This window comes from Anopheles arabiensis, chromosome 3, assembly GCF_016920715.1.
Source record: "Anopheles arabiensis isolate DONGOLA chromosome 3, AaraD3, whole genome shotgun sequence".
Lineage (NCBI taxonomy): Eukaryota > Metazoa > Arthropoda > Insecta > Diptera > Culicidae > Anopheles > Anopheles arabiensis.
The window spans coordinates 13,588,408-13,616,204 of record NC_053518.1 but is presented as its reverse complement, the minus strand read 5'-3'; the positions used below and the strand labels follow the sequence as shown (position 1 = coordinate 13,616,204).

General features: G+C 42.6%; 7 protein-coding genes across 18 annotated transcripts; 4 read left to right on the top strand and 3 right to left on the bottom strand.

The window, feature by feature from the left end:
* Window positions 1-45: 45 nt before the first annotated feature.
* Window positions 46-7,936, bottom strand: LOC120905086. 4 transcript variants are annotated; one of them, XM_040315777.1, is made up of 4 exons: window positions 7,642-7,934; window positions 7,172-7,581; window positions 2,146-2,280; window positions 46-158 (listed from the first exon to the last, which is right to left on the bottom strand). In XM_040315777.1, the coding sequence occupies exons 1-4, from the start codon at window positions 7,852-7,854 to the stop codon at window positions 125-127; spliced, it is 792 nt and encodes a 263-aa protein (XP_040171711.1). In that variant the 5' UTR covers window positions 7,855-7,934; the 3' UTR covers window positions 46-124. The 4 variants fall into 4 exon arrangements, with proteins under 4 accessions (XP_040171711.1, XP_040171709.1, XP_040171710.1 ...); XM_040315776.1 differs by lacking the exon at window positions 46-158 and adding an exon at window positions 1,621-2,073; XM_040315778.1 differs by lacking the exon at window positions 46-158 and adding an exon at window positions 1,623-1,949.
* LOC120905084 lies at window positions 78-1,503 on the top strand. The gene is made up of 2 exons (XM_040315773.1): window positions 78-687; window positions 800-1,503. The coding sequence occupies exons 1-2, from the start codon at window positions 481-483 to the stop codon at window positions 1,457-1,459; spliced, it is 867 nt and encodes a 288-aa protein (XP_040171707.1). The 5' UTR covers window positions 78-480; the 3' UTR covers window positions 1,460-1,503.
* LOC120905083 lies at window positions 3,313-4,647 on the top strand. Its single transcript, XM_040315772.1, has 2 exons — window positions 3,313-3,806; window positions 3,925-4,647. Exons 1-2 carry the CDS (start codon window positions 3,600-3,602, stop codon window positions 4,585-4,587), a joined length of 870 nt encoding a protein of 289 aa, XP_040171706.1. The 5' UTR covers window positions 3,313-3,599; the 3' UTR covers window positions 4,588-4,647.
* On the top strand, window positions 5,410-6,797 carry LOC120905085. The gene is made up of 2 exons (XM_040315774.1): window positions 5,410-6,039; window positions 6,113-6,797. The coding sequence occupies exons 1-2, from the start codon at window positions 5,830-5,832 to the stop codon at window positions 6,764-6,766; spliced, it is 864 nt and encodes a 287-aa protein (XP_040171708.1). The 5' UTR covers window positions 5,410-5,829; the 3' UTR covers window positions 6,767-6,797.
* A 1,630-nt stretch (window positions 7,937-9,566) lies between the features above and the next one.
* LOC120905089 lies at window positions 9,567-10,093 on the bottom strand. The gene is made up of 2 exons (XM_040315785.1): window positions 9,926-10,093; window positions 9,567-9,843 (listed from the first exon to the last, which is right to left on the bottom strand). The coding sequence occupies exons 1-2, from the start codon at window positions 10,033-10,035 to the stop codon at window positions 9,615-9,617; spliced, it is 339 nt and encodes a 112-aa protein (XP_040171719.1). The 5' UTR covers window positions 10,036-10,093; the 3' UTR covers window positions 9,567-9,614.
* A 555-nt stretch (window positions 10,094-10,648) lies between these two features.
* On the bottom strand, window positions 10,649-24,518 carry LOC120905082 (glycine-N-acyltransferase-like protein 3). Of its 4 annotated transcripts, XM_040315769.1 has the most exons (4): window positions 24,054-24,472; window positions 12,287-12,522; window positions 11,794-12,218; window positions 10,649-11,725 (listed from the first exon to the last, which is right to left on the bottom strand). In XM_040315769.1, exons 2-4 carry the CDS (start codon window positions 12,494-12,496, stop codon window positions 11,494-11,496), a joined length of 867 nt encoding a protein of 288 aa, XP_040171703.1. In that variant the 5' UTR covers window positions 12,497-12,522; window positions 24,054-24,472; the 3' UTR covers window positions 10,649-11,493. The 4 variants fall into 4 exon arrangements, with proteins under 4 accessions (XP_040171703.1, XP_040171704.1, XP_040171702.1 ...); XM_040315770.1 differs by lacking the exons at window positions 10,649-11,725; window positions 11,794-12,218; window positions 12,287-12,522 and adding exons at window positions 12,653-13,464; window positions 13,537-13,754 and having other exon boundaries at window positions 24,054-24,518; XM_040315768.1 differs by lacking the exons at window positions 10,649-11,725; window positions 11,794-12,218; window positions 12,287-12,522; window positions 24,054-24,472 and adding exons at window positions 12,653-13,464; window positions 13,537-13,754; window positions 19,023-19,042.
* LOC120905088 (androgen-induced gene 1 protein-like) lies at window positions 16,205-27,787 on the top strand. Of its 6 annotated transcripts, none has more exons than XM_040315783.1 (6): window positions 16,225-16,330; window positions 16,853-17,024; window positions 17,187-17,443; window positions 25,289-25,509; window positions 25,572-25,903; window positions 26,577-27,787. In XM_040315783.1, the coding sequence occupies exons 3-6, from the start codon at window positions 17,252-17,254 to the stop codon at window positions 26,636-26,638; spliced, it is 807 nt and encodes a 268-aa protein (XP_040171717.1). In that variant the 5' UTR covers window positions 16,225-16,330; window positions 16,853-17,024; window positions 17,187-17,251; the 3' UTR covers window positions 26,639-27,787. The 6 variants fall into 6 exon arrangements, 5 of the variants coding, with proteins under 5 accessions (XP_040171715.1, XP_040171717.1, XP_040171716.1 ...); XM_040315784.1 differs by having other exon boundaries at window positions 16,233-16,330; window positions 17,007-17,024; XM_040315781.1 differs by lacking the exon at window positions 16,853-17,024 and having other exon boundaries at window positions 16,205-16,330.
* Window positions 27,788-27,797: the final 10 nt, after the last annotated feature.

Sequence of the window (27,797 nt, the reverse complement as noted above, 5' to 3'; positions counted from 1 at the left end):
GAGCAGGTATCCATGGCAACACGCATATCATCTGCTTCTGTGAGTGTTCGTTTAGGAGCTGAAGATCGACTTCCACCCGATTATGCAGCCAATCTGTCAAACGCCTGTGGTGGATGCGTTCGGCTCATATCAGTTTTGTTACGTTGTTTGTTTCTCCGCTGTAATTAATTTATTATTAGCTATCACCAATAAGAACAATGCATTTTTACGTGAACAAAAGCTGTTTTTTTATCGACAAAGTCGTACAACAACTAGGATATTGGTTGAACTACCAACGATTTTGTAATTGCCGAATTACTTTGAAACTGTTAACGAGTACACTAAGCACAAACTAACACTACTCATTGGAAGAACATCGTGTTCAGTAAACTCGGCGTTATCTTATCACACTCTGCAAAACGTACTTGAGGGTGAACTCCAGTCTTTACAACCGTCCGGTGGACGAGCCCATCCGACTTGGCAGTATCTAACCGACCGACCATGGAAGAGGATCGCTTGGTAGAAATCCCACGAAGCGATTGGGAAGAGTGGCGCGATTTGTACAAGCGAGACTGGCCCCGCCATGAGATAGGATTTAATGTGGTGCAAAATTACATCGACTGGTCGAAGCATGACCGTAAAATTAAGGACCTGGTGCTGTACAGTCTCAATGGCAGTTGGCGGGAGAATGGAACGTTTGTCATAATCGTAAGTATCCGCACGGCCCAGGTGCTAGGTTACTATTGGGTTCAACGAGTATTAAGATCGCTTCTTTCTTGTTTACTTGTGGTTGAATTTAAAAAAAAAACGCTGAAAACAGGATCGTAATTATTTGCACATATACACGCTGGACGAGTCTTTGGATACATTACGCCGCGCCCTAGAACTGGTCGATTGGGACTACTACTACATCGTGATGTGCGAGCATGAAGCGTTACTGTTCGATACGTTTAAAAAGCTGAACGTGTGCGTTGGGATTGCACGGCCACATCTAATGTACTTCCTGCCCAAGGAAGAAGCCTTAAAATTCAATGTAACAATTCCGGCAGGTCTTCGGCTTGGCTCGCTCGAACCGCGCCATGCTAAAATTATTACCGACCTGTGGCCCCATCGTGAGACGGGCTCGGAGTTTGTTATAGAGCGATTAGTGCGCTGGAACCCTTCGATGGGTCTGTTCGATGAGCAGGGTAACCTACTCGGATGGTGTTTGTGTATGCAAACCGGTTTGATGGCATCGCTCGGTGTGATCGAACAGCGCAAAGGATACGGTAAGCTTGTGGTGATGGCGTTCGCTAAAAAGCTGGCCGAAATGGGACGAAACCTGTACGCCACCATTCTGGTAGAAAACGAACCATCGAAGGCACTGTTCGCTGGGCTTGGATTTAAGCCAACCAAAGACATAAACTGGATCCGTAACCGCGAGCGAAAGTTTGTCGAATGGAGCATTGAACCTTACTTGGCCCTGGTTGGTATTTCATAGAAACAAATGATCGTTGATAGAATAAATACACAATGAAAATTAAACGTTTGGTGTAATATGCTATACATGAGAAAACCGAATAAATAATCAAGCAAACTAACAACCCTTAGTAGATGTAACACAGGAGATGAGCTTACACACTGTTCGCGATGCTACTATTTACCTAGTCCAAATGTTAGCTTTGTAATGTATATCTTTCTTATCTTTATTATATCGCCAAAAAGATCTAATGGAAGTGATGAATAGGCAAATCTTGTTTCAACGGATCATCGCCCAAGGCAGATTACCACGCCAAGGTTTAACAAGATTTCCACAACTACGGTCTGTTAAAATAATTTCTACTTAGGCTTCATCCATCCATTACGAAACGCTAAAATTACAATCGTTTGACCTCCTTTTCCCCTAATAGAATGTTGTAATGAAAAATATAGCGTTGGAAGAAACTGAATTGGCTCACTACATTAGTTGCATATTGCACGACTTAACACGACTTAACAACATTCCCGTCGTGAGTTCAAGCATCGTATGGACCGTGGGATTGTAAATCATCAGCGCATCACCAAGAACAGCAATAAGGTCATTAATAAATAGTACAATTAATAAAGAAAAATGAACTAATGACAGAAAAAACTATAATTATTAACACGATAAGCGCTAACGTTAAGAGATAAGCAGGAAATACATACCCAACAAACACGTGACGGATGAATAGATGGGACAATTGATCAATGAGCAGAGAGTTGGAAACAGGATCAAAGACGGATTTAATGTCGGTGTAGTTTGCATCAACTTGCTTGAGACAGTTTCTAGCTGAAACGAGACTAAATACAAAATAATAGTATCAGGTATAACTAAAAGCAATTATTATCTTCTCATTGAAGACAAGGAGAGTTGTGTCTGACTACATACACACTAGATGGACTAGAAATGCGTTCTATGAACGACTGGTTCTCTCCAGCCACCTCCGAAATGCAAGCGATATCATTATCTTATGTACCTACTAGCCGGAGGCTCGTCCGTGATAGAGCCCAATTGGACGGCAGTAAATTAATTGACGACGACAATCTCAAGGTGGTAGAGGAATATAGGAGAATATAGGTACATGATATCAGCAGCGGAATCCCGAGGCGCTTATTTAAGGGAAATTGTGCCTACTACGATTTTCATCAGCTACTTAGTTACAGAAGACTTCGTAACCGCACGAAACTCGATATGTCGCTCACTGATTAGCCCGAATGGTGAATGCAAACGCTTTGGGCATGTTTGAGCTACGCATTCTCCGGTGTATTCAGGCAGAGAATGTGGAGGCAAAGGATGGACTATGAGCTTACTGAAATGTACAAATTGGTGTATTAACACGCGGCCAAACTAATGTAAGCTTGACGAAGTGTCGACGTTGTATGAGGGATTGACATCTTACCAGTGGCGGGAAGCGGGTCTTTTCTCGGGGCCTCTCGATACCTCGTGGCCTCGTGATCATCCAGTTTCCTTAGCGCCTCATCCGCGCCTGGCTGTACGCTGAAGCGGATATGTTGACGGTGGCAAAGGCCAACAGGATAAAATGCCTGGAGTATGTTACGAGCTTACCGAACTTATGCCCAACCATGAAAGTGTTCAACTACGACCCACAATAATACCGATAAACTCGCTTTGTTCGCTTGTAAACTTTTAAAAGGATAATATTTTATAAATGAAAGTGGCCATCATGGAACTAATAAAGCAAAAATCGTTTAAAGTGATCATATTTAATTTAAAAAAAAACTTCAAATTACAGTTCCAAAATAGTTCCAAAATTTTACATTGCAATATTCAGAATGAAAATATTGGTAAGTAGCTCTCTCAACCACCCGTAGAAACATTGTATTTTTTCTCGCAAACTAGCCGGTTTTTATCAACCACATCAAAATTATGCAACAATGAGGAAGCCGTTTGTATCGCTAACGCTCCAATTCCCGAATTATTCCAGAACAATTAATGAGTGCCATATTAAGCACAGGACAGAAAAAAGAAACACTGAGCAGCATATGTTCAACAAGCTTAGCGCTATCTTATCACACAATTCACAATAGTATGCACAAGACGCTTTACAACCATCGGGTGAACGAGCCCTTCCGAGTTGCCAGTGTTTCATCGACTCACCATGGGAGAGGATCGTTTGGTAGAAATCCCGCGAAGCGATTGGGAAGAGTGGCGCGATTTGTACAAGCGAGACTGGCCCCGCCATGAGATAGCGTTCAATTTGGTGCAAAATTATATTAACTGGTCAAAGCACGACCGTAAAATTAAGGACCTGGTGCTGTACAGTCTCAATGGCAGTTGGCGAGAGAATGGAACGTTTGTTATAATCGTGAGTATGCGTATCTCCCTGGTTGCTATATTAACCAGTTGCGTAAAGTGGTTGCTAGGCGCAATGGGTGCTAAGATCTTTTTTTTCTTGTTTGCCTACGGTCCCACAAAAAAAACAGGACCGTATCGATTTGTACATGCACACGCTGGACGAGTCGTTGGATACATTGCGCCGTGCCCTAGAACTGGTCGACTGGGACTACTACTACGTGGCCGTGATGTGTGAGCATGAAGCGTTACTGTTCGATACGTTTAAAAAGCTAAACGTGCGTGTTGGGATTGGGCGTGCAAATACGGTATACTTCCTGCCGAAGGAGGAAGCCCTAAAATTCAACGTGACGGTACCGGCAGGTCTTCGGCTTGGCTCTCTCGAACCGGGACACGCTAAAATTATGACCGACCTGTGGCCCCATCGTGAGAGAGGATCGGAGTTTTCCATCGAGCGGCTAGTGCGCTGGAACCCTTCGATGGGTCTGTTCGATGAGCAGGGTAACCTACTCGGATGGTGTTTGTTAACGCAGCCCGGTGTGATGGGATCGCTAGGTGTGATCGAACAGCGCAAAGGGTACGGTAAGCTTGTGGTGATGGCGTTCGCTAAAAAGCTGGCCGAAATGGGACGAAACCTGTACGCGAGCATTCTGGTGGAAAACGAACCATCGAAGGCACTGTTTGGTGGGCTGGGATTTAAGCCAATCAAGGATGTTAACTGGATCCGTAACCGCGAGCGAAAGTTTGTCGAATGGAGCGTCGAACCTTACTTGGCCGCGCTCGGTATTTCATAAAAACAGAAACGTTTGTTGTTCGAATAAATAAGATGGTCAAATTCAACTTTTGCAAATTAAGCTAATGCACTTTTATGAATGCTGTTGTTTACCTACGAAAAATGCTAGCTTGATTGAATGTATCATTCTTATTATATGATCAAAATACTGCAAATACTGTGTAAATTAAAAAGTAACAACATACTTTAGAGTCGTGGTTAATAAGTTCATCAACTCAAACGCCTCAATAACATGCCCGTCATGGGTTCAAGTTTGAAGTGGACCTTCCCTCCGTTGCAAGGATTGACTATCCGGCAGTGTGGTAATGAATAAAGTCTCGAAAGCTTGTATAGAAGAAGAAAAAGAGTTCAGCTACAAATATCACAAAAAGTTTTTTGAGATTTATCTTCAAAACTTCAGTATACTCACAATGCATTAAAGAATTTCAGAGGGAATCATAATCCAAAAATAATTTCTTATATGTCTATCCAAAAAGAGTTCATTTTCCAACACATAAAGTTCAATTCCCTTTAGGAAATATCAAGAAAGTGTTCAAACATTATTTTTCGTAGCATGAAATCTGTATAAGTGATTCTATTTTACTCTATAAATAGTTAAATTCCTGGCGCCAACTAGCAACTCACTCAAAGGCGATTTTTATGGCTCTTAAAGAGTGAGTTATACAGTTAAATCACCATTCTAACTCACTGACACTGAATCACCCACCGTTACTGTGCGGTTCTTCCCATCACTAACTTCAAATGTCGTACTGACCGTACCTCCTACGAGCAAGGCTGACTACGACTGCCCAATACACGCTAAGGCAGACTTTTGCACCGCAGAAGGCTTCGTAACCATGCAACAAACCACACACAACCGACGCACACACAGCGCACAGCTGTCAACATCAGCTGAGTCGCTACTGGCAGACTCCCAAAAGCGAGCGCACTCTATCTTCTCTGGCCGCAAAACGACCAAACCCACTCTTCCGAACTCCTCATTGCCAATCCTTCCAGCAACGGCATGCGAAATAATATTGAATAATCTTATCAGCTGTGTTTTTGCAGCACCTTACTACTCCTCAAATAACCAGCAAACCAGCGTTTGTGTGCGTGTGTACCTAAAAACAGCCTCTAATAAACACACACACATACACAACCATTCCCAACACTGTGTGTGTCCCCTGCACTGTTTGCACATCGCCGATTGCACGGCAGGCATGGGAGGAAGCCGGTGATTTAGTACGCCTCAAACAAATCAGCAATGCAGAACGACACGCTCGTCCGGATCCCGGCGAACGCTTGGGAGCAGCTGCGCGATCTCTACCGGCAGGACTGGCCACGGCACGAGATTGCCTACAACAATGTGCAGAACTACATCCGGTGGATCGAGCGCGATCCGCAGATCAGTGCAACGCTTCTTGTCTACAGCCTGAACGGCAACTGGCGACAGACAGGAACCTACATAATTATAGTAAGTTTTGCCAGAGCACCTACGCTTGAACCACCAAAAGTAGTCTGTTGTACTCGTGCGCCCTTCTCAACAGGATCATACGGATGTGTTTATGTACACGCTTGACAGTACGGGCGATACGCTGAAGCGTATGCTGCTGCTGCTCGACTGGCACCATAGCTATCTGATGAACATGTGCCTGTACCGTGCCACCGTGCTGGAGGTGTATCGGTTGCATCGGCTCGAGATTGCGTTCGACAGTGCCGATCTCATCTATCACATGCCGCAGCAGGTGGCTCACCGGTTTCGATACGATCTGCCGGTGGGTCTATCGCTCCAGCGCATCCCGCCCCACTATGCCGCCTTCATCTACAACCAGTGGCTGAACAAATCGGTCGGCACCGAGTACTTCATCGAGCGGCTGCTCCGCTGGAACGTCTCGATGGGCCTGTTCTGCGAGGGCGTCCGGGAACCGCTGGCCTGGTGCATCCGGACACAGAACGGTGCGCTCGGGCTGCTGGGTGTGGTGGCCCAGCGCAAGGGGTACGGTTCGCTCGTCATAAAGGCGATCGCCCGCCGGCTAGCGGAGCAGGGGTACAGTACGTACGCGAGCGTACGGCGCACCAACGTGGCCTCGCGCAAGCTGTTCGAGAAGCTCGGGTTCCGGGCGGTCGGCGAGGCGAGCTGGCTGAAGAACATGAAGGGTACGTTCGATGGTTGCGAGCTGCGCAAGGCAATAAAGGCATGAGGCATGCGGTTCGGATTTATTTTCCTAAAAACTTGGTGTCGGGGTGTGTTATTCAATCAGTGTCAGTGTCGTTGTGATCGATTCTTATGTCTTTGGTGGGTGGAAGATATGTCACGGTTCGCGTTTGTGAAGTTTTGTCCAGTACCACAGTTCCACAGCTCTGAATCCTAACTGTTCGAACAGCCTGCGTGAGGCCACATTGCTTTCCACGATGTACGCCTGGGGCAGCTGATCCTTTGCGTGCAGTTCCGCTGATAGTCGTTTGATTATAGCACGTCCCAAACCTTTGCGGCGATGATCGGGCATCGTTTGAAAAATGGCCAACGATCCCGTCTGATCACTGAAAGGGGAACGCTGGACGGTATTAGCTTTAATAATATAAAGTGGAAATACACGTATACTCACATTAAACACCAGGCAACAAGACGATCCTTAGTGTCGTACACTCCCAACGATGGATTACGATTGATCAGACGGGTTGGCAGTTTGCTAAACACGGTATCACTATGTACCCACTGCTCTTCCACAATCTCACTATCGTCCGGGCTGACCGGGCTAAAGCGATACTCTCTTTGCAATTGCTCTTCATTGCCATCTACATCCCCACAGGGAGTCATCTGTCTGTAGCATACCATCCGCTCATCACTGTCCTTTGCGAAGGAAAGCGAGCATACGATCCGATCTACCATCTCTCGGAAACAGGAATCGTACACCAGACTAACGATTACATCACCGCCCTTCATAACTCTTCCAAGAATCCACTCCAACCCAACAGTAGTTGCTTCAAGGGTATAGAAGAATAGCTCCTTACAATCCTGGGAAACAGTACACCGTTACTTCAACATTCAAAAAGATCACCTCTTGTTAGAGCTCACCCTCAGCACGAATGTTCCCGTGCTTCTCCAATCACGTGAGGGATCGGTAACCACTTGCAACTCCCCGTCCCGGGCCAACGTGCGCCAGTGATAGCAGTTATCCAGCGTGTAGTAAGTGTACGCATATCTTGGCCATTCGATGCGATACAGATCACGCAGCACGCACAACTCTTCTAGCGGGATGATCTGCAAGCTGCTAGCTTGGGGTGACATGATGCGAACGCAGAGAGAGTCGAGTGAACTTACTTCAGCAAAAGTTGACACACTACTACGGGGCCGGCTAAACAATAGCGCTATTCGTTTCCATGCAATTGTGGGGCACGTTTGGAGATAAGACGTGGGGCACGTTCAATTGTTGTCCGGCTGTTGCCATATGCCACTGCCCGTTTACCGTGCGCTTCCATAAATGCCGACACGGCGTGATTGGCGGGTGAAAACTACTGTACATGGTTTTACTACCAGTTGGTTGATCGAATATGTAAGTTTATTTCTTGGGGGCAAAATAAAAACAGATTATTTGCTCTTACGGCACGGCAACATTGAAGATTACTTATTCTAAATCACAAAATCTTGCTGAAGTAAAAATGGAGCTTAAAGTCTGTATAAAATATTGGAGCTAGCATTGAACTTGAAGCATTGAAACATACGAATAATAGGGTCTGATCGACCAGCACTGGACCGAAGCTGAGGTGAGGAAGCTAGACAACAGAGACGGTGAGTCGATGGCACCGTTGAGAAGATCATCCGATGAAAAGGTACTGTGCGTTTTGTCTCCTTACGGGAAGAGCCTCAAGGCTTAGAACACGGCATCGTGCAGTATAGGATTGGAAGATTGACACGGTTGCGCCAGGGAAGAGCGTAGAGCATAGCCAGTACGCTTGCACTGAATAGCTTCAATCCGAACAAGAGTTTTAGCAATTGTAGGGCTCCAAAGCAAGGGCTCCGCATATTCTAGCATCCAGGACAAACGATGCTGCAGTAGATAGTTTTGGATGGATACCGGATCGCAAAATTCTTTGGTCGTCCTGAAGAGTAGGCCAAGCAGTCGGTTTCTTCTAGCAACAGTATGCTCTTTAAAAATCAGATTCGCGTCCAGCATAGCACCAAGATCCTTCACACATGCTTCCCGTTTGACAACAGTGCTCTCTATGGAAGAATGAAATAAAGCTACATTTTTGGATACACACCGTCAGGTCATTGCATTTGTACCAAGGACAGAACACATTAAAATAATATACAAAAATATAAAATAATACAAATTAATGAAATAGATACTGCAGTTTCAAATGGCAATATTTCTAGGAATAATTAGAATATCTCTAAAATAATATATAAATAAAAAATGATAACATTATTCTAATTTAGGAAGATTTCTAGATGAAATTTAAAAAATTATATATTGGGTCAAACAAGTACATAAAAATTGCTAGAATATTATAAACTTTTTAGATTGATATAGAAAACACTAACATATTTTTTATGTTGTAAATATTTATTCGGTTTAATTGTACGCAAAAGCTAATTAAATTAATTATTTCTTCCCACCGTGCATTGCTCGCACGTTGTTATTATACAATAATGTAGCACAAACAAGTCGGCAGGCAGGCAGGCAGGCAAGCCATGCGGATTGTTGCCCTAAAAAGCCCATCGTTCCGCCTTCCCCGGTGGTTGGTCCGCCTTGCTGAGATAAGCGAATTAAAAACAGATCATCTCAATAGACGGACCTAATCAATCGATCACTCGCGAACTGGGGATCCGGATCACAGTTATGTAAACTACCGCGACCCCTCACTTATACAGCCGTTTTCAATCACCGGCGCTGCACCGGGCCGCCGCCAGCAATTATGTGTAGTGTACTGTTTGGTTGTTTTTTTTTGTGAATGCATTTTCTCTTTGTCGGTGCGCAACAGAGGAAATCGGTGCAGTTCAGTGCTGAGGTACGCGGTAGCTTTATTTGTGACTATGACTATGACTTATCGTCCATAGACTTCCACCAAGAAGTCGAGCGGATTGCCGATGAATCGTGTCTGGAGGGCAATGCTGACGAAGCGCTGGTACAGTCCACCGCCGACAACGTGCGCCTGGCCAGTACGGTTAAACGTGCGATCGTAAGCGCGGATGGCCGTAATGTTGTAGATGCCGGTGTAGTTTACATAGCGGCTAACCAACGCGCCGGGAATGCCGGGAGCGGCAGTCACTTGTCTAGGGAGAGATAAAACGTTAAACCTTGCATAGAAACAGGGGACCTCTTTAGTGATGGTATCAATTACGACTAAATACTTACGAGTAGAGAATACGATCACCCGTGTTGATCGTGCCCAGGATAAGATCTCCATGGATCAGACCAAAAAGGGCCACTGCCAGAAACACGCACGCGACAATGAACTTGGCCATGGTAATATCTTTTTGCAACAAGCTTGCCGTTTAACTTTGCTGTCGAATGTGTCTGACAAGCTACAAGGCAGCACCTTTTATACTAGCGACACATTGGTTCCTATCAGTCGTTTTGGCGCCTATCGATACAACTAAGATTGCTGAATAAAATACCGGAAGCAGACGCCGATAAGATACAGGGAAACATGCTTTTCCAATACGAAAACAAGAAGAGCAATGTACCAGGTCGGTTTGGGGCCAAGGTGGTTGCGAGGAGCATTGATCGTCCTGCCACCTTCGGCAGTTCGGCCATTCCCATTTGTGCGAAACGGGGTAGCGAAAAGGGGGTGTGTTTTAACAATGAATAGAGGGTTAAAGCTTTGGAAGTAATCGTACTTGGATACGGTACCGGATAACCCGGGGAACAATTGAACATGACTCACAGGAGAATGATATTTCAAACAGATATGCATTAGGCCGTTTCCTGTTGCATTTTTAGTTATTTCTTTCGCTAATTAATTTATAAAACCCAACGCTGATCGCTTTTATGAAAAAATATTGTGATGTTGAAGACATTATAAGACAATAGTCAAATATTTATTCAACAAGCATAAACTAAATGACTACACTCATTCATTTTATTATTCGTTCTAGCGAGATATTTTATTCTATAATCAAAAATGATGAACTTTTAAGTACTGTTCATAAAAATTCAATACCATGTCATACATTAACATGTTACGAAATCGATCGTTTCTTCTTCTTAATTTAATAATCGTCATGTTATACATGTATTCCTAAGACACAGTTTTTACATATTTGTTCTAAAATTTTCTTCTTTGATTTGATTAGTTGCATCATTGCAACAATATAGCAATAAATAAGCAAAATAATAATCTTTTAACAGGTACGTACCTGTTTATGTTCCTATCAAGCGATTGGACTGTTTTAGTTATCTTATCAACAGTTTCACCAAATTTGCCAACAATTCGTCCGATAACTAAAGCAGTTGCACGGGTTGTCCCCGAGATACGCTATTAATGTGGACCGAGCAGAAACCGCATAACTCGAATTTCATGATTTTCATGCAAAATATTACTAATTTTCGTGCAAGTTTGCTTGAGACGGTAAATTCCAGCCACTAATTTGATTATTTAATATAAGAATGACCGAGGATTGCAATCTTTTTGAACGATTTTTAAAATACGATCGAATGGGAATTTAGTTTGCATTCGACAATTGATGTGTCAAATCAGTACAATTTGCTCAACGAACTGTCAAATCGAGTATAACAGGTACTGCGTATCTCGGGGACTACCTGTATACTGTTACTGGTTCACAGCCACAGTATAGATTGTCTACGATTTTGTTTTCAAGATCAAGTGCATACACATTTTTCAATATAGTGAATAGATGAATAATATTGTAAAAATTCGTACTTATAACCCAGGACGGTTTAATAAAGCATTTCATTTGCTACTATTTTTTCACTGTTGGATTCACCACCACCCAACGGAGATTTTGTATCTTCGCAAATCCAACACTATCGAACAATTTGATCGATTTATGATTGTCATGCAAAACGTACGCTTTGGAATCCGATCCTACACGAGCTAATCTCTTTGCCAGCTCCACCACAACCACTCGTCCGTATCCGTGCCGGCAATGTTCGGGCATAGTTTGTAGATCAGAATGAGCACCGGTTTGATCACTACGGATTAAAAAAAAAACTTTATAAAAATGTGTTTTTACACAGTACTTCCCTACCATGCAACTTACGTTAAGCACCACGAAACAAGCACACCCTTGCCGTTGAACAAACCAACATTTGCATTCAACTGTATCAACCGTTTTAGCAGCCCATATCCTGCCTCATAGCTTATGTGATTGCGTAGCGGCCACTGTGCGTAGATGTAGTCCAAATCTTTCCACTGTAACCTTTCAAACACGAATCCAGCAGGAATAGCTGGCGAGGGCAGTGCAAGCGCTTGTTCTTTAGACATGAAATAATAGTTAGCTAAATTACTGCTCGCCACCGTAAGACCCCTGTCGCCGATAATTCGCTCCACCGCAGGATGGTACTTCTCAAGATAGTCCATACTGATTTCGTGGTAGGATTCCCATTCTATTTGAGACAACAGTCTGTTCAACGTAGTGCAGTTGGCGTCTTGAGCTGCTGAATAAAAATAGATCTCGAAGCCATCCTAAAACAAATGGACAGAGAGGTTGTTATTTAAATATACCTAGATCTTATAATCTATCGCAACAATACCTGTAATGCAAATGTTCCGTCTGCTCTCCAGTTGCCATTTAAGGAGTAGCATTTTACGTCTATTGGTTCATGGTGCTTTGACTTCCAGCATATGTAATTTCCCAATAGATAGTAGGCAAACTCGTGCTCCGGCCAATCGCGTTGAAACAGATGTTTTAGCTCTATCCAGTCTTTGGGAGGTATTTCTACCAGTTGATCACAGTCAGTCATCGCTACAGGCTCAGCGAGGAATGAGACTAAGAGCACACGGAGAGATAATCGACTATTTACAAGAGAGGCTCTAGATAGTGAAAGCTGATAGTACGTTCTCATTAGTTTTGCTACGCTACAGTAGAGTTCGCATGTACTGAAAAACTGTGAGGTTGATTATTGTCGCAATTTTAACGTATTTTTTTAACGTAATTATATTTATTACATTTTTTTATGATTTTCAGGGATATATTTTTAAAGATCTTTTGCCAAATCAGATCACATTTCACCAGGTATGAGTGTTTTTTTTTTCTCCTATACGCGTGATAACTAGTTTCCTCCTAATCCTTCCACTCTCCTGCCACAGTCGGAAAAGTTCTCACCCAATACGCTTCGCCGTCGTGTTTAAAGCCAATGCGCTCAAACATTTTCTTCGACGGTACATTCGCCGCATTAACCAATGCAAAGCAATCCTGCCCAAGATTGGCGATTTGTTTGGCCACCGCAATGGCGACCACCGTTCCAAAGCCTCGCCGCTTGTACTCCTCGTCGACCTGCAGTGCACCGAGCGGACCGGCCTGCAGTCGGAAGCACCAGGCCACCAATTTACCCGTATCACACTCATACAGTCCGGCGTTCGGGTTCCAGGCGGCCAGCCGCTGCAAAAAGAACAACGAACCCTGGTGCCGGTTGGGCCAAACGTCGTTCGCTGTGGACGCATCATCCGCGCTTAGCGCTTTCAGTTCAAAACCCTCCGGCACGGACAGCTGCAGTGCATCGCATTCCGCTTTCGGCATGTAGTACAGGAACGTTTCACTATCGTACTCCTTCTCAAGACCTTTAGCGGTGATCACATTGATGACTGGGGCCCGATGGCGCGAAAGTAAGGAGCTCACTTTAAGCCCGCCGCTCCAATCAAGCAGATGAAGTGCTTTCTCCAGTACGCAGTTCGTTGGATCCAGACTGTATGCAAACAGTTGATAGCGATCCTAGTGTACATACAAAACGAAACAGAAATTTGAGATACGCAACAAAACGATCGATCGTTAGCTGTAACATACCACTATTAAGTAAGTTCCATCCTCTCGCCAGCTGCCATTCAAACAGTAAATAGTGAGATTTTTAATGCCACTATCCTTTTCGTGCCACCGGATGAAGTTGTCGACCGTTGCGTAGGCCACATGATGTTCCGGCCAGTTGAGGCGATAGAGATCACGAAGTTCAGTCCACTCGCTCGGAGGAATGATGCAAAGTTGGTCCGTGGCTTCCATCGTTCGTGCTGCAAATGAATCATATAGATAAGCGTGGCAAGATAGAATCATCTGGGAGGCGTATGACGAAATTATTCTTCACTATGGGCTTTTTTCAAGCCTATCGTGCATAAACTCGCATAATAATAATAATAATAATATTTTTACAGTAAACAGTGTCAATGTTCTCATTGAAAACCAAAAATATTTTAATTTTTAGCGCATTAAATAATATTTCATATTAAATACAAAATGCACTTACCATATTCTTCATATTTATTCATAAACTGTACCTAAACAACGATCTAATAGTTCTATGTTGACATTGTAACCGCTGAAAATCGTTTAAATTGCTCATTTTAAAGCACTGATCGAGCAATGATCGTGCCTCGGACAGCGTGCAGGTGAAATGCAATGGTTCAAGGCAAAACAAATGCAACCATCATCATAGTGCAGCTTAATAGACTGCACTCACGCAACTGGTTTCAATATTGTCATTGAGTAAGAGAAAAGCTTCCCATACATACGATCAGTTGTTGAGCTTTGCATTGACGATCAAAACGTAAACTCCAGAACCGCCTGACTAGTTCGTCTTTATATTGCAGGAATACATTTTGTTGTTCGTTTAAAATGTACAAAGAAGGATATCTTAGTGTGGATGACTGTTTGAAAGCTTTCAAAACAACCACAGTACGACGTAGGCTCACATACAGCATAATGCTCCTAACGGAAGTGTTTGCTATGTACTACGATTTTGTCTACACCGATAAGCATCTGGCAGGGTTGGAGGAAATCGGGAGCTTGTTGGCCGCTAGTGAAAAGTTTCCACTGCCGCTGAAGGGACGGGTCATATTTCTTACCTACTGGAATTTGGTAAGCTCGCACATTTATAACCGTTTTAGGCAAACATTATTTACTAGTTTATTTATAAGAAATCTTCATAAAGAAATAAATGATATTTAGTAAACATTTTTTGTTTATACGATACAAAAAAGTAACGTTAAAAAATGGTATAGACTAGTGGTGGGAGCTTGAAATTGGACCTACCTTATTCCGATTCCGTAGTCGGTATCAGTTCCGGATCCGATTCCGATTCTGGATACGATTCCGATTCCGATTCCGATTCCGGAGCCGATTCCGAAGCCGATTCCGGAGTTGAATCTGGGGCTGATTCTGGAATCGGAATAGGTTTTGGAATTAGAATCGGATCCAAATCGACTTCGGCTCTGAATCGACCTGGGAATCGCAATTAGTTCCGGTAAAAGAATCGGAATTGACTCCAGACTTGGAATTAGCTCCAGAATGAGAATCAGTTCCGGAATTGCAATAAGAAATTTCAGAAGCGAAATCAGTCCGGAAATCTACATGATAATGGATCGTTTACAAGTAAATTTTGATTTTTTGTGGCTATCAATACTTAGCATCATTGGACCCAAATTCCTATTCTTATGGAGATGTCGAAACCGACTCCGATTTCGGAGCCAATTCCGATTCCGGAGACGATTTTGATTCTGGAACCGATTATGATTCCGGAGCCGATTCCGGAGCTGATTTCGGAACCAATTCCGGAGCCGATTCCGATTATGGAGTCGATTCTGAAATCGATTCCGGAAACTGGTTCCGAACCTACTATCCGGAATCGATTCCAGAAATCTTCGGAACTAGCCGGAATCGATACCGATGAAAACTTCATTTTTACCATCACTAGTATAGACGATAAGAGATTTTGAAAGATTTCACCAGATGAGCAAAAATGGAAGTTTGACGCCTCTGGAATGAACCAGCTTGTATGAGATGTATGGAATGAAGAAAGTATAAATTAAAAAACAACTCGATTTTTGTTTTGTTTTTTAGCTTTTCACATGTAGGTAGCTTTCTTCGGTGGGATGAAAAAAAATCTCATTAAATTTCTACAATCTTTAAAGTTAAAGATAGCACCCGTTTTAAAGTACATTTGGTGAGCAACTAAATACATTGGCAAGCTATAAGAGCTGATTAAGAAAATCTGCATTATTCCCTCTTATTGAGTAATTTAATATTTCAATGTATTGTTACATAAATTGTTTTCAAAATAAACATCAAACAAACAAATTTTAAATACAGTCAGATATAAAACACCCGAAACGCGATAAACGAGTGAACATACACGCTCCGTTCTGCGCTATGGGCAAAATTCTCTCATTTGCTGCCGTTACTGCACAACAGCTGCGCTGAGTGCTGTTCCACTCTTGCCTTCTCACGCACGATATGTATATTTAATGGCAAAAGTGTCATCTTCGCTCACCTTCCCAAAAATGTGAGACCATCAAGGAAGTACGGGGCGCCTCCATTACTTCATTCCACGCAGCAAGAGCGCGATGGTTGCGCATTTTTATGCCTATCTCCCTCTCTCTAACTCACGATCTCTCTTTCTTTCATATCATTTGCTCTTCATTTTCATGGCAACCAACACTCACGCACACATCACTGTGCACTACCATTCCCAACTGTGTAGCTGGGCAGCGCACGGTTCACGCAACATCACGCTCATTCATTCGCGTGCTGTCGACAGTGGTGTTCGTTCTCGATAATACGTACGCGTTTTTAGGTGAAAGTTGAAAGCAGCGTGAGTGTTCTATCAAAGTGTGCTGACGCCAGCAGTTCTGTTGCTGGCCTAATTTTACTTCCATTCCCAAAGGGTGCCCATTGAAACGTGATAAAAAAGTGAAGTTGGTGAAGTGTATCCATTTCTCATCAACCTTAAAGCACGTGTAGCACCCTCTCCAATACCAACATGCAAGCAGATTCCCTCTATTAAGCACTGCAAGAGAGTTTATAATACTCTCTCCCAGCACACAAAACAAAGAGTGAAAACTAAGACAAAGCTTGCTTTGCTTTCCTTTACATCCTTTTGCTGCTGCATCCGTCCCAGCTCACTTGGGAGGGCAGTCAGTAATCAAACGTCACCGTGTGGCTGTGCCTTGAAATTTCGAACTTCCGCGCAGACGTTTCTGTGGCCTTTTGAAAGAGAGAAAATAAAAAAATAAGAAAAACCTCAACCGCATTCCGTGACCGCATCATCGGCACAAGGAATTATGTTACAGTGAGAAAATTGTTTCCCCCTTTTTCCCGTTTTGTCTGGTCGCAGTTTCTCCCTCATCTTACGGTTGCGTGTGGCAAGTGGTCAAAGTGAACAAAACAATCGTACATCAGCTCCACTTTGTGTGCGTGTGTGCTGGAAGTGAACAAATTGTATGTTATTTTGTACGCTCCTAATGAGCCGTTCTTGCCCTTCCGTGTAGGTGTATCCTGGTTTTGTAGTAAGTGTCAAGTGCAGTGGAAAGATACGCAAGCTAACGAGCAGACGGGGCAGCATTGGTCCAAACAGACACGAAAACAGCTGTGCCCCTGCTGCTGCGATACGTTTCCTTGTCCGTATTTTTTGACGAAACGGGTTTTTTTTTTTATTCTGTTTTCTGAAGTGGTTAGGTGTTCTTTACTATCAACAACCGTGTAATTACGCAAACGGTATCATAAAGCGGACAGAATGTCTAGCGTGCAACTGTACAAGCTGCCCGCCTTCGTCATCACGTGGCATCTGATCGCGTTCGGGCAGTACGGGTACGCGATCTACTTCGATCGCTTTTTCGTCCACATCCCGGACGATCTCGACATGCCGAAGATGATGCGACCGACGGAGTACGGTGGACGCTCCAAGTTCTTGACCTACTGGTGTTTGGTTAGTATAGCAATAGCAAATTTAAATTTAAATTTAAGCCCTTTGTTTAATCAATAACCATAGCTTTATGCACGGAGTAGAATACAAATAGTTCCCGCAGTATTAAAATGTTGCAAATAGACAAATTTACCACTGCGTTTATTATATCAACATACACATTTTCGAGTAAAAAATGAAATGAGCGATCGATGGAAAAAGTTGCCGTAAATATGCAACTGTCCAAAATTAGACAAGCATCTCAAGGTCAGAGAATCGCACAAACAAAACACACTCCCGCGCGTACCGGGAAGAGCGAAAACATGCAGACACTTTCCAGCCAATGTAAAACATTCCAACTGGTTGTGAACATTCGGAGTTGTGTCCAAAAGTGTGCACATTTTTTGCATGGCATATCCTTCCTTCCCTTCCATTTCCACTTTCTGAACGGGGGAAAGAGTTGGAAAACACCATCAAAATCATCAACAACACATCAACTCGCGAAATTCGTTATGGCAAGCGGATCAATAAAGCGAAAGATTTATGGGTGGCTTCCGTAGCCGCATTAGGGCGGGTAAGGCCGAAAGGCACTAGTCCGCCGCTCCAGTGTAAGAAGCAGTACCGCGTTAAAATAAAAAAGAAAACGAAGAGCGCACCGCAATTCCCCGCACACGGAATAGCGCAAACTTTTCGCCGGATCGTGTTTCCGTTTCGTGAAATTTTGGGTTTTGTTTAAACGTTTCCTTTCCGCCCGGAGAGCACTTGTTACGCCCGCTGTACGAACGGTACGCAGCACGCAGGCACGCACGCTGCTGGTATAATAAAAAAAGGGGGAAAACACTTCGGTTGATGATAAAATGTACGCAATTTGTTAAAAATAAAATCCCAACATAAACAAAGCTAGGGGCGGCATCTAGACCGGTGGTATCACGGGGTGGTGGCGGCTTTTGGAAAATCGACAAGCATTCGATTTGCCTGCTCTAGGGGGGCCCCTGGGCGATCTGGTAGGCGATAATGACCGGGACCATTATCGCCCTGTTGCTGCTGACGCCCGGTACGGTTGCAGGTGCGTTCGGAAAAGCTATCCGGTAGTACCGTAATGTTGTTTTTGTGTTTTTTTTTTGTAAAAGGATTCCATGGAGACGCCTGGTGTTTGGTAAATTGAGCAATTTTTTTTACAAACATTTGGCAATTATTTCAATTTGAACCTAAAGTTATATTCTATTTCTTATATTATAATATTTTTATTATATTATATTCTCAAGTATTTTTCACTACGTTATTGTATGCAACAAAGCAAATAAACAAAAATAGGTTGTCATGCTTATTGCAAGCATAACAAAACACCAACAACAATTACAGGGGTTTTCAGGGATTCTAATAGTACTCCATTGCACTCTTTTTGGACAAATGCTATAGGAATTTCCAAGGAGCCCGTGTCCAAAACGTGTACCATAGAGTTAAATTCCTATCGTATAAAGTTAATTTCCCATCAGAAAGAGTAAAGGAACTGTCCCACCAAATACAGCAAAAACCTTGTAAAACGAATGATAACCCAAGTGCAGATATTGCATTGTTCCGGTTACGGGACGCTGTTACTTACTCATTGTAACAGTATCTATTTCTGTGCACAACAGTCGTACTGCTTCTGTTTTGCGTGTTTCGTGTATATTTTGATGAAACAATTAATTACTGCCACTCCTCTCATCTGTTGGTCATTTGTTGAAGGTCAACTGTTGTATATATGGGTTTGTGTGTGTGTGTGTGTGAGAGAGAGAGAGGGAGAGAGAGATAAATTGATAGGCTTTAAGTAAGTGTCACTAAACTCATTTGGTTAACATGGAATAAAACGACGTTATTTCTGGTATTTTAAATTTGTTATTATATTTTCTTCTTTTGTTTTTTTCTACATTTGCCGAGATCTATTATTTTCTAAGATAAAGCTAATTCTTTGCTAAAAATTAACTTTTAATGTCATAAAAGACCTTAAATATATTTTTTATGATTTTTTTTTATTGCAAACATTGTTTAGTTGGCAACAATACAAGTTTGAAAGTTATCTAAGAAAATCCTCTTTTAAATTTCCATTTTACGATACTTATTTATTATATAAAACTTCATTGTATAGAAATACTATTAATTTAATTTTAACTTTCTATCACTAAAAGTTAGTTTATGAAATTTCTTCTACACGCTTCTACGAATGTTCAAGCTATTAATGAAAAGGTGAATGAAATGACCTCCTAATTTCACCGAATCATAACAAGAACTACTATCGATCCACTTTTACCGTCTACCCGGCAATCTAGCCACCACGGCGCAGTGTGTGAGGTCATTGGTAAAGATCACCTTCCCATAAGCCACTTGAGACGGGCAGACCCGAACCTCGGAAGCAAATGCAATTCGACATTGGTCGGCCTATTCGGTATGCTCCAAAAATCGATACACACGTACACGTACGTTGCTTCGTTCAACCTTTCTTGTACTGTACGTTCGTACGCCATGACTGTAAGTTGCATCGGAATGAAGACGATGACAGCGGGGGGGATAGTAGAGGTTTGGAACAAATCACATAATCACTTTAACGACTTTGTCCCCTCTGGATGACGGCACCAAAGTGTTACGCAAACTACCGGCAAACTTTGACGGCTTCCAGTCTGGAGCCGTCGGTGGGCCAGGAGAGGTGTGACCGTTTGCTTAGTTTTTGTTTTTTTTTAAATACCGTTATTACAAACAGCTGGCCGCACTTTTTAACGAGAGTTTTGTGTCATACACAGGAAATGCATTATTAATATTGGTGACGATTGCTTTCGATTATTGCAATAAAAGCTAGGTCAATCTCTAGAGTAAACATACTGACTAAAACTGCATTTTCTAAGTTATTCAGGGTATTGTGAGATAATGTCCATATCAAACATATTGTAGCCGGACAAATGGAAAATAAAATAAATAAATAAATAATGTAACATCAAGCAATAAACCCCCTTACAATCCCCTATTCTATGAACAATAAGAAAAGAAACAATCTGATGATGTTCTTAAACCATTTCCAACAAATGGATTTCATGATTGAATTATTTGGATTTCATGATTGAATTATTCCAGAAATAGGGAAATAATTCCATACAAGAGTGTTACGTTTAATTATTGGATGATGCATACATACAGTCACATAAAGTACAATACCAACGTTCATTTTTATTTATAAGATATAACGCACTAAGAAAAGAATGAAAATAGCCACCATGAAATGATGGTGGAATATACCGGACAAAATGATTCAATTTCCCTTCTAACCTGTCGTATAATACGTACTATCATCATACAGGATAGCATGTATGCATGCATGCAGGACCGCTCGAGCTAAAGCTATATTCAAAACATCATTCCAGCCAACAGTGACACCTGACCTCGGTCAAACAAGAAGGGCCCATCATTATTACCTTCCCTCACTGGATCCGGTTGGCAAAAGGCGAACAAAAACAAAACAAAAAAAAGATAAGCAAAATGTAACGATGCTGTGCTGTTGATTGGTGCACTTACTACATCCAGCGGAAAGCACACACACTTGCCCGCCATGGTGCGCTTGTCAAGATTACCTCTCGCAAACAAACAGAACGCCCGTGATCCGTGACACATGCACCACGGTTGCGCCCACACTTGATGGTAACCATATGCCATCAAAACACCAGAAACACCTTGGCCTGGCTTGTGTGTGTGTGTGTGTGTGTGTTTGCGCAAAGGTAACATTCCACACAACACGATGCGGATACCGGCTGTTTTTATAGAGTCTACAATAAAATGTAGTGCTCGGTGTTGGTAGATTACGGAAACGAACGCAGAAATGAATGTTTTTTCCTTAAACGCGCCATCTGCAGCATTTTGCGGGCCGGTATAAAATCTCAACGGGGTACATGTTTCATTCAATCCACAAGGCTCTTTCTTAAAGCACTTAAAACACTACAAATAGTTTTACATTTGCAGATAAATTAGCAACCGATATGCATAACGTTTAATTACATTTTTTTCTTAAAATGTGTTAAAATGTTATCTACCATCAGCAACGATTAATAATTCACATAGGACCTTTGGTTAATTATTACATATTCAGAAGGTATATTTAAGTAGCACGGCCTAACCGTTCCTCCTTAATAAGCATCCGGGTGTGTTGAAGTAGCTTTGATAAGCTCTGCTGCTCGAGACTGTTCCAGACCGACACAACCTCCTTACACTGGGGGATGAATAGTCGTCCTTCAATAATTAATCGAATCAAGCCAATCAAATAGCCCTAGTTCGAACCTAATCTGTTACTGTCGACGGAGCAAATTGTCCTTGAAGGGTTTTTTTTAAACAAATGGTACAATTTTCAATAATTTGCCCAACTCACTAGTGTCTGGAGATCTAATATGGTTGATCAATTCTCTATACACTTAATATTATTCGGTTTTATAATCATTATATAAAACGTAAATATAAAAAAAAACCAATTGACACAATTTCTCATAGTGAATGGATAACAAAAAATAAACATTTTTCTCGGTGTATATGAAAGTAAAATAATAAGTTTCAGTTCTTTTTTAATTAAATAAGGAAATAATAAGTCTAACTGGCATAAACAGTTCTGTCACCAAACTTATTTGATCCTCGCTCATGCTCTCATGTATACCGCGCACCGTTCATGCAAGGACTAGTCCGTCCTACCATGTGGATTAGATTAAATGAGGTGCAGTACTTGCGACTATTCCTTTTCCTAGCTAAAACATGGCAAACGATGGATATGAACTTGGAGAGGTAGTGGTACCAAAAAAAGTACGACAATCGGCGAAACAATTGTCGTTTTAATGTCTATAATAGTTTAATGCATCCAAAATAATCTCGAAGCATCTAATAATCTAATTTTGTTTCGATGATACTAGGATTGCTGTCTTCATAAAATGAGAAAAAATAAATAAATAAAACAATAAACAAATAAATAAAATCTAGCTTTAATGTTGAATTGTAACTAAGATAATGTTTGGAAAGTTTTTGTTTAATTTCCATTCCACCATTTCTAATGCTCTTGTTATTTTAGGATGCATTATTGTTGTGATTTTAGAGTCAATATTCAATCCAGTATTGGAATTACATACGGTTTCATTCTTCTTCTTCTTTGGCTCAACAACCGATGTCGGTCAAGGCCTGCCTCTACCCACTAGTGGCCTTGGCTTTCAGTGACTAATTGATTCCCCCCCATAGCAGGATAGTCAGTCCTACGTATGGCGGCGCGGTCTATTTGGGGATTGAACCCATGACGGGCATGTTGTTAAGTCGTACGAGTTGACGACTGTACTACGAGACCGGCTATACATACGGTTTCATACCTCAAATATAATCTTGTCATCTAGAAAATATACGAGAATATGATTAATCTTGGGGTTGGTGTTGAGTGAGCTTTTGAACTCTCACAATTCTTTTTCCATTTGGCGTAACGTCCTACGCGGGCATGCCGGCCTATACAGGCTTTCCAGACTTAATTCATTACCACGTAGCCGGATAGTCACTCCTTGCTACGGGACGGGACGGATTCTAAGCTTGAACCCATGACGGGCATGTTATTGAGTCGTTCGAGTGCATCTTTGGAGGTGTATGAATCCCTTGAGATTCATGAATACCTAGAGATTCGTGAATCTATCGAGATTTCTTATGAAATTCATAAATCTTTCGAAATTCATGAGTCTTCTTTCTTTAGAGATACATGAATCTTTGAAGATTGATCAATCTTTGAAGATTCGTGAATAATCTGAGATCCATGATTCTTTGGAAATTCATGAATCTTTGCAACCTGCATTGAATTATTTCAAAGATTCATTCAGATTCATGAACTTGAATCAGTTTTGCCCAACACTAATTTGCTCAATGATAGTTCAAAGAAGGGAAAAGAGTTGCCATCATTAATTAAACAGCAGTATATATGACGTTTGAACGATACTTTGCCAACCACTGGTCTATTGGGCAAACGTGCCAGTCTCTACAAAACCGGATAGAGTTGGATTCCCATCCGTACTGCCCCCTATACAGGGTCTTCCAGGAGTTCTCATAGCTGTGGGACACTTTATTAACTCTTTCTTAAGTGAAATGAATTTAATGTAATGGGAATTGGAGTCTATAGCATCCTTGTTGGACGAATCCAATAGGAATTTCCAAGAAGCCTGTCCAAAAAGGGTGCCATAGACTACAATTTCCATCATATGAAGTTCATTTCCCATAAGAAAAAGTCGAGGAAGTGTCCCACAACTATGAGAACCCCTGGAAAACCCTGTAAGCATCAACTTTTTATTATCATTTGGTTATTTGGCGATAAAACTTCTTTTTGTTGGATCTGTTTGAAGACAAAGAAATATAAAATTATGAACATGATATGAAGCTAGCCAAAATGATTACAATTTGATAGCAATAGACAGTAATAACAAATTTGCGAACACCTTTTCTACAATGTTCGACACTATGGTGTGTGTTTTTACACCAACCACCAAATGCTTATTTTATCGACGACAAGGGAAAGTTCTTTTCTCTCTAAAAATACAATCAAATCTACTTCAGCACGCAGAAACCCATTACGCCGAGAGGATGCAAGATTGTAAAAAACAATACTCACCGATTCTTCCGCTTTCCTCTCCGTTCACAAGAAATCAACCAAGGCGGTGAGAGAGTTCAGCGAACTTTGCGTGCATTCCAATGACCGAATCAGCTGATACGGCGGGGCAAGGCAAGGCACTATCGATGAGGAAGCACTGCGGGATGCCACTGAACCAACGTGAACCAATAGTCGATAGTATTTTGCACTTTTTGCACAGGCAAATGTTCGATCTGAAGGCACTTCGATCCGTACGAGATATAGCAAATGACTAATTACCTACCCTTTGTATGGGATGCGGTGCAGTTTGTTTTTTACTTAATACTTTTTCACTAAATGTTTGCTAGTTTGCAATCAATTACAGCATTTCACAGCGTTGTAGGGGGTGGTGGTGTTGGGCACGGAACACTTTGTTTATTTGTGCAGCCGTCTCGGGGGGTAAGTTTTCAGAAAGCGCCGAATTGCGCACGCCTGCCTCTCTTTTCTCTCTCTCGCTCGTTCGGGAGGGCTAACTGGCAGCTGTCAAAAATCTGGCTGAAAATGTCAACAATCACGCACACAGGCCTACAGACGGAACGACGTTGTTTTCTACTCGTCCGACGGGGGCCCACTTTTTATTAGAGCTACTTTCCCCCCTCCCGGGTGGTCAAAGTACAGTGTGTTTGATTGCTCCAGCTTCAGCCTATCGGTGGCGTCAAGATAATCAACTGCCCGCCGCCTTTAAGACCCTCTTTTGCGGAAAGATGCACAGTCATCTTCAGCGCGGCACTCGTCAGTGATACAAACCCGCGGCCAGTGTGAAGAAGGAACTGCTGCTGCTGCTGTACTGCGTCAAGTGTTCTCGGTCGTCGCCCGTTTGAGGAAAGAGCAGCTAGAAGAAAGAAGAAAAGGGCACAAGAAATTCTATCACCTCGAGTGCGATTGAATCATCCTCTAATCAGCGATGGCCAAATCAAAGTCTAACGATGGCTATCAGCGCGGCGTTTACGGTGCACTCCGTACGCTGATGCACTTCATCGTGGCGGTACAGTTCTCGTACGGCATTTACTACGATTTTACGTACGTCCACTTTCCACCCGGCATGCTGCGACCGGGCGGAGAGTTTGGTGGCAAGCTGAAGTTTCTCACCGTATGGGATGCGGTACGTGCCGTGGGGAGCTTTGATCCGTTGATGATGCCCTTCCTCTCATATACCTGCTCAGTTTATCCAAACTTTCACTAAAACAGAGCCCTTTCCTATGCATCTTTGCTTTCAGATTCTACAAGCAGTTTACTTCACCATTTGTCTGCTGAATGATTTCATCGGTACCAACGAGGTCGCCCCGAAGCGGATGCCACTCATCCGCAAGCTGAAGGACTACATGCTGGCTGCGTTCGCTTTCCCGGTGGCGCTCAATGTCGGTGTTACCTTCTGGACGCTTATGGCGATCGACCGCGAGCTCGTCTTCCCGAAGGCACTGGATGCCGTATTTCCTGGGTATTTGCATTTGCAATTCCTTGTTGTTTTTCTTTCTTTAACACAACTTCCAACCTTTCCAGCTGGCTCAATCACGTCATGCATACCAACATCGTGATCTTCATGGTGATCGAGATTTGCACCAGCTTCCGGCAGTATCCGTCGCGCAAGGCCGGCCTTACCGGGCTGGGCATCTTTATGGCCTCGTACCTCGGCTGGCTGCACGTGGTGCGCCACTTTGGCGGCATCTGGGTGTACCCGGTGCTGGACGTGCTGAATCTACCCCAGCGCATCCTGTTCTTCGCCGTCAGTCTCGGCTTTTGCGTCGGCCTGTACCTGCTGGGCGAGTTCTTTAACAATCTGATCTGGACCAAGGAGCTGAAGCAGCTGCGGGCGGCCACAGCCGGCGGCGCTAGTAAGAAGACCAAGTAGACGACGAACCTCGACAGCCGTGCCCCGGTGCCGAGTGACCGCGTTTTATCCTATTTCTTTTTTCGTTGGCCTTTTTTGCATGCAACCAAGGGGGAGAGGGGGCACCAATGTACTGTCCCTTCCCAAATGCGTACAAAACAGCTGCATCGGAAGGGCGAGAGTGTGCATTTTTATTTAATTTAATACAAACATCTTGTGATCGTGTAGCGTTCGTCCCATGGGAGTTGTGAGTTTGTTGTTTTGCTTTTACTACCATCACCACCATCACTTACATCCGGCAACCGATTTGGGATGGTGTGCTCGTATGTTCCATTTTTTTGTGCATTTAAATTTTTAAACCATTGAAAGCGGATAAGCAGAAGCGCAAGCATTTACGGCTTCAAAACAAGTGCGACTACTAACCAGCGTGTCATGGGAACACCCACGTGCGTGTGTTTGTTTGAGGGTTGTTTTTTGTTTTGTTTTTGTCCAGTCCCGTGTTCGTCTCGAGAAGTGATACATGCATGCATTTCGTGTGTAAGTTTGACAAAAAAATCAAAAATCGCAGCTGCATTTCGGCGACCGTTTACTACAATACAAGTTTCATTTTTTTCTTTCCCTTTTTTGAAATATCGCCCCAATTGTACTGTGCACACATTCCCGCTCATCTTTCCCAGTGTCTCAACCGATGGTGCTTGATGAGGCATCCACCAAACTCGATACGATTAATATTGTGTAACGCGACGAGAGAGTGGTAGAGGGACACACCCATCCACACACGAGCAAGATTCTTTCTGTGCAGCATCGCTAAGCGTCAATAAGGGTATAGCAACATAGCAATTAAGCAACAAACACACACACAGATAAATAAGCGCATTTGCATTTACAACTAGTATAATTGTATTTAAAATGAGGCAAACCTGAGAACTTGAGAGCTTGGGGTGAATTCTGGTGGCAGTCGACCAAACCAAAGTAGTAGGTACTTCTAGTACAGTGTGTGTGTGTAACTCATCCTCATTCATTAAGCGTTGTATTTTGCAGCCATCCTTTTGCTTGCATTCGATGTGTGTTGGTTTTTGTCATGTACCATGTCGTAGGCGTTTATATGCATTTAAAGGCAAATTTTCACTGTTATATGCACCCAACACCACCCAGAAGGGAGAGAAACCGCTATTGAGGTATAGCTCGTTTAGCAATTTTTTGACGAATTTAGATGTGAATAAATTTAGCACTCGTTTTTGTGTGTTTGTGTATGTAATACCGAATAGGGAACGGAAATATACTTGCAAAATTATATAAAGCTACACGAATTAAAAAGACAAGCAAATTGAACTCAAACTCATCCAACTACTTCCATTCTGCGATTCTGTAATATTTGGAATGTTTGGGGCGGCGCAAAAACGAGCGCATGATCTATCTAATATGCGAAAAAATGGTGAACATTATTTACAATCACGTCATGCTATAGCAGAAACGGTGGGCGGTAAACGTACGAATCCACCCCGGCAATTGGGCAAAACATTCTATTTCGGCCACCTATATTTCGTTCTCATCATCATTACCCGCTGTGTAGCATCTATTTAAATGTTGTCGTGAATGTCATTGTCATTGCTGTACGGGTAATATCTCGGCCCTTTCGCCAGCACAGCACATACCGTAGATAGAGCAATACCGTAAAAAAGGAAAAGGAAATTAGAATATTAAAATGGGACAAATATTCAAATTTTGTGCAAAACCCTCTTCCGCGTTTGGTGAGCAAACGAGCGGCGGGGGCAAGAGCAACCAAAAAACTAGCGTTTAGTAGGATGATGGTGCGGTGTCATTTTACAACATTCATTCGACTTGCTTATTATATAAATGAAAATACAATAAAAGTACTGGAAAATCATACGCATGTA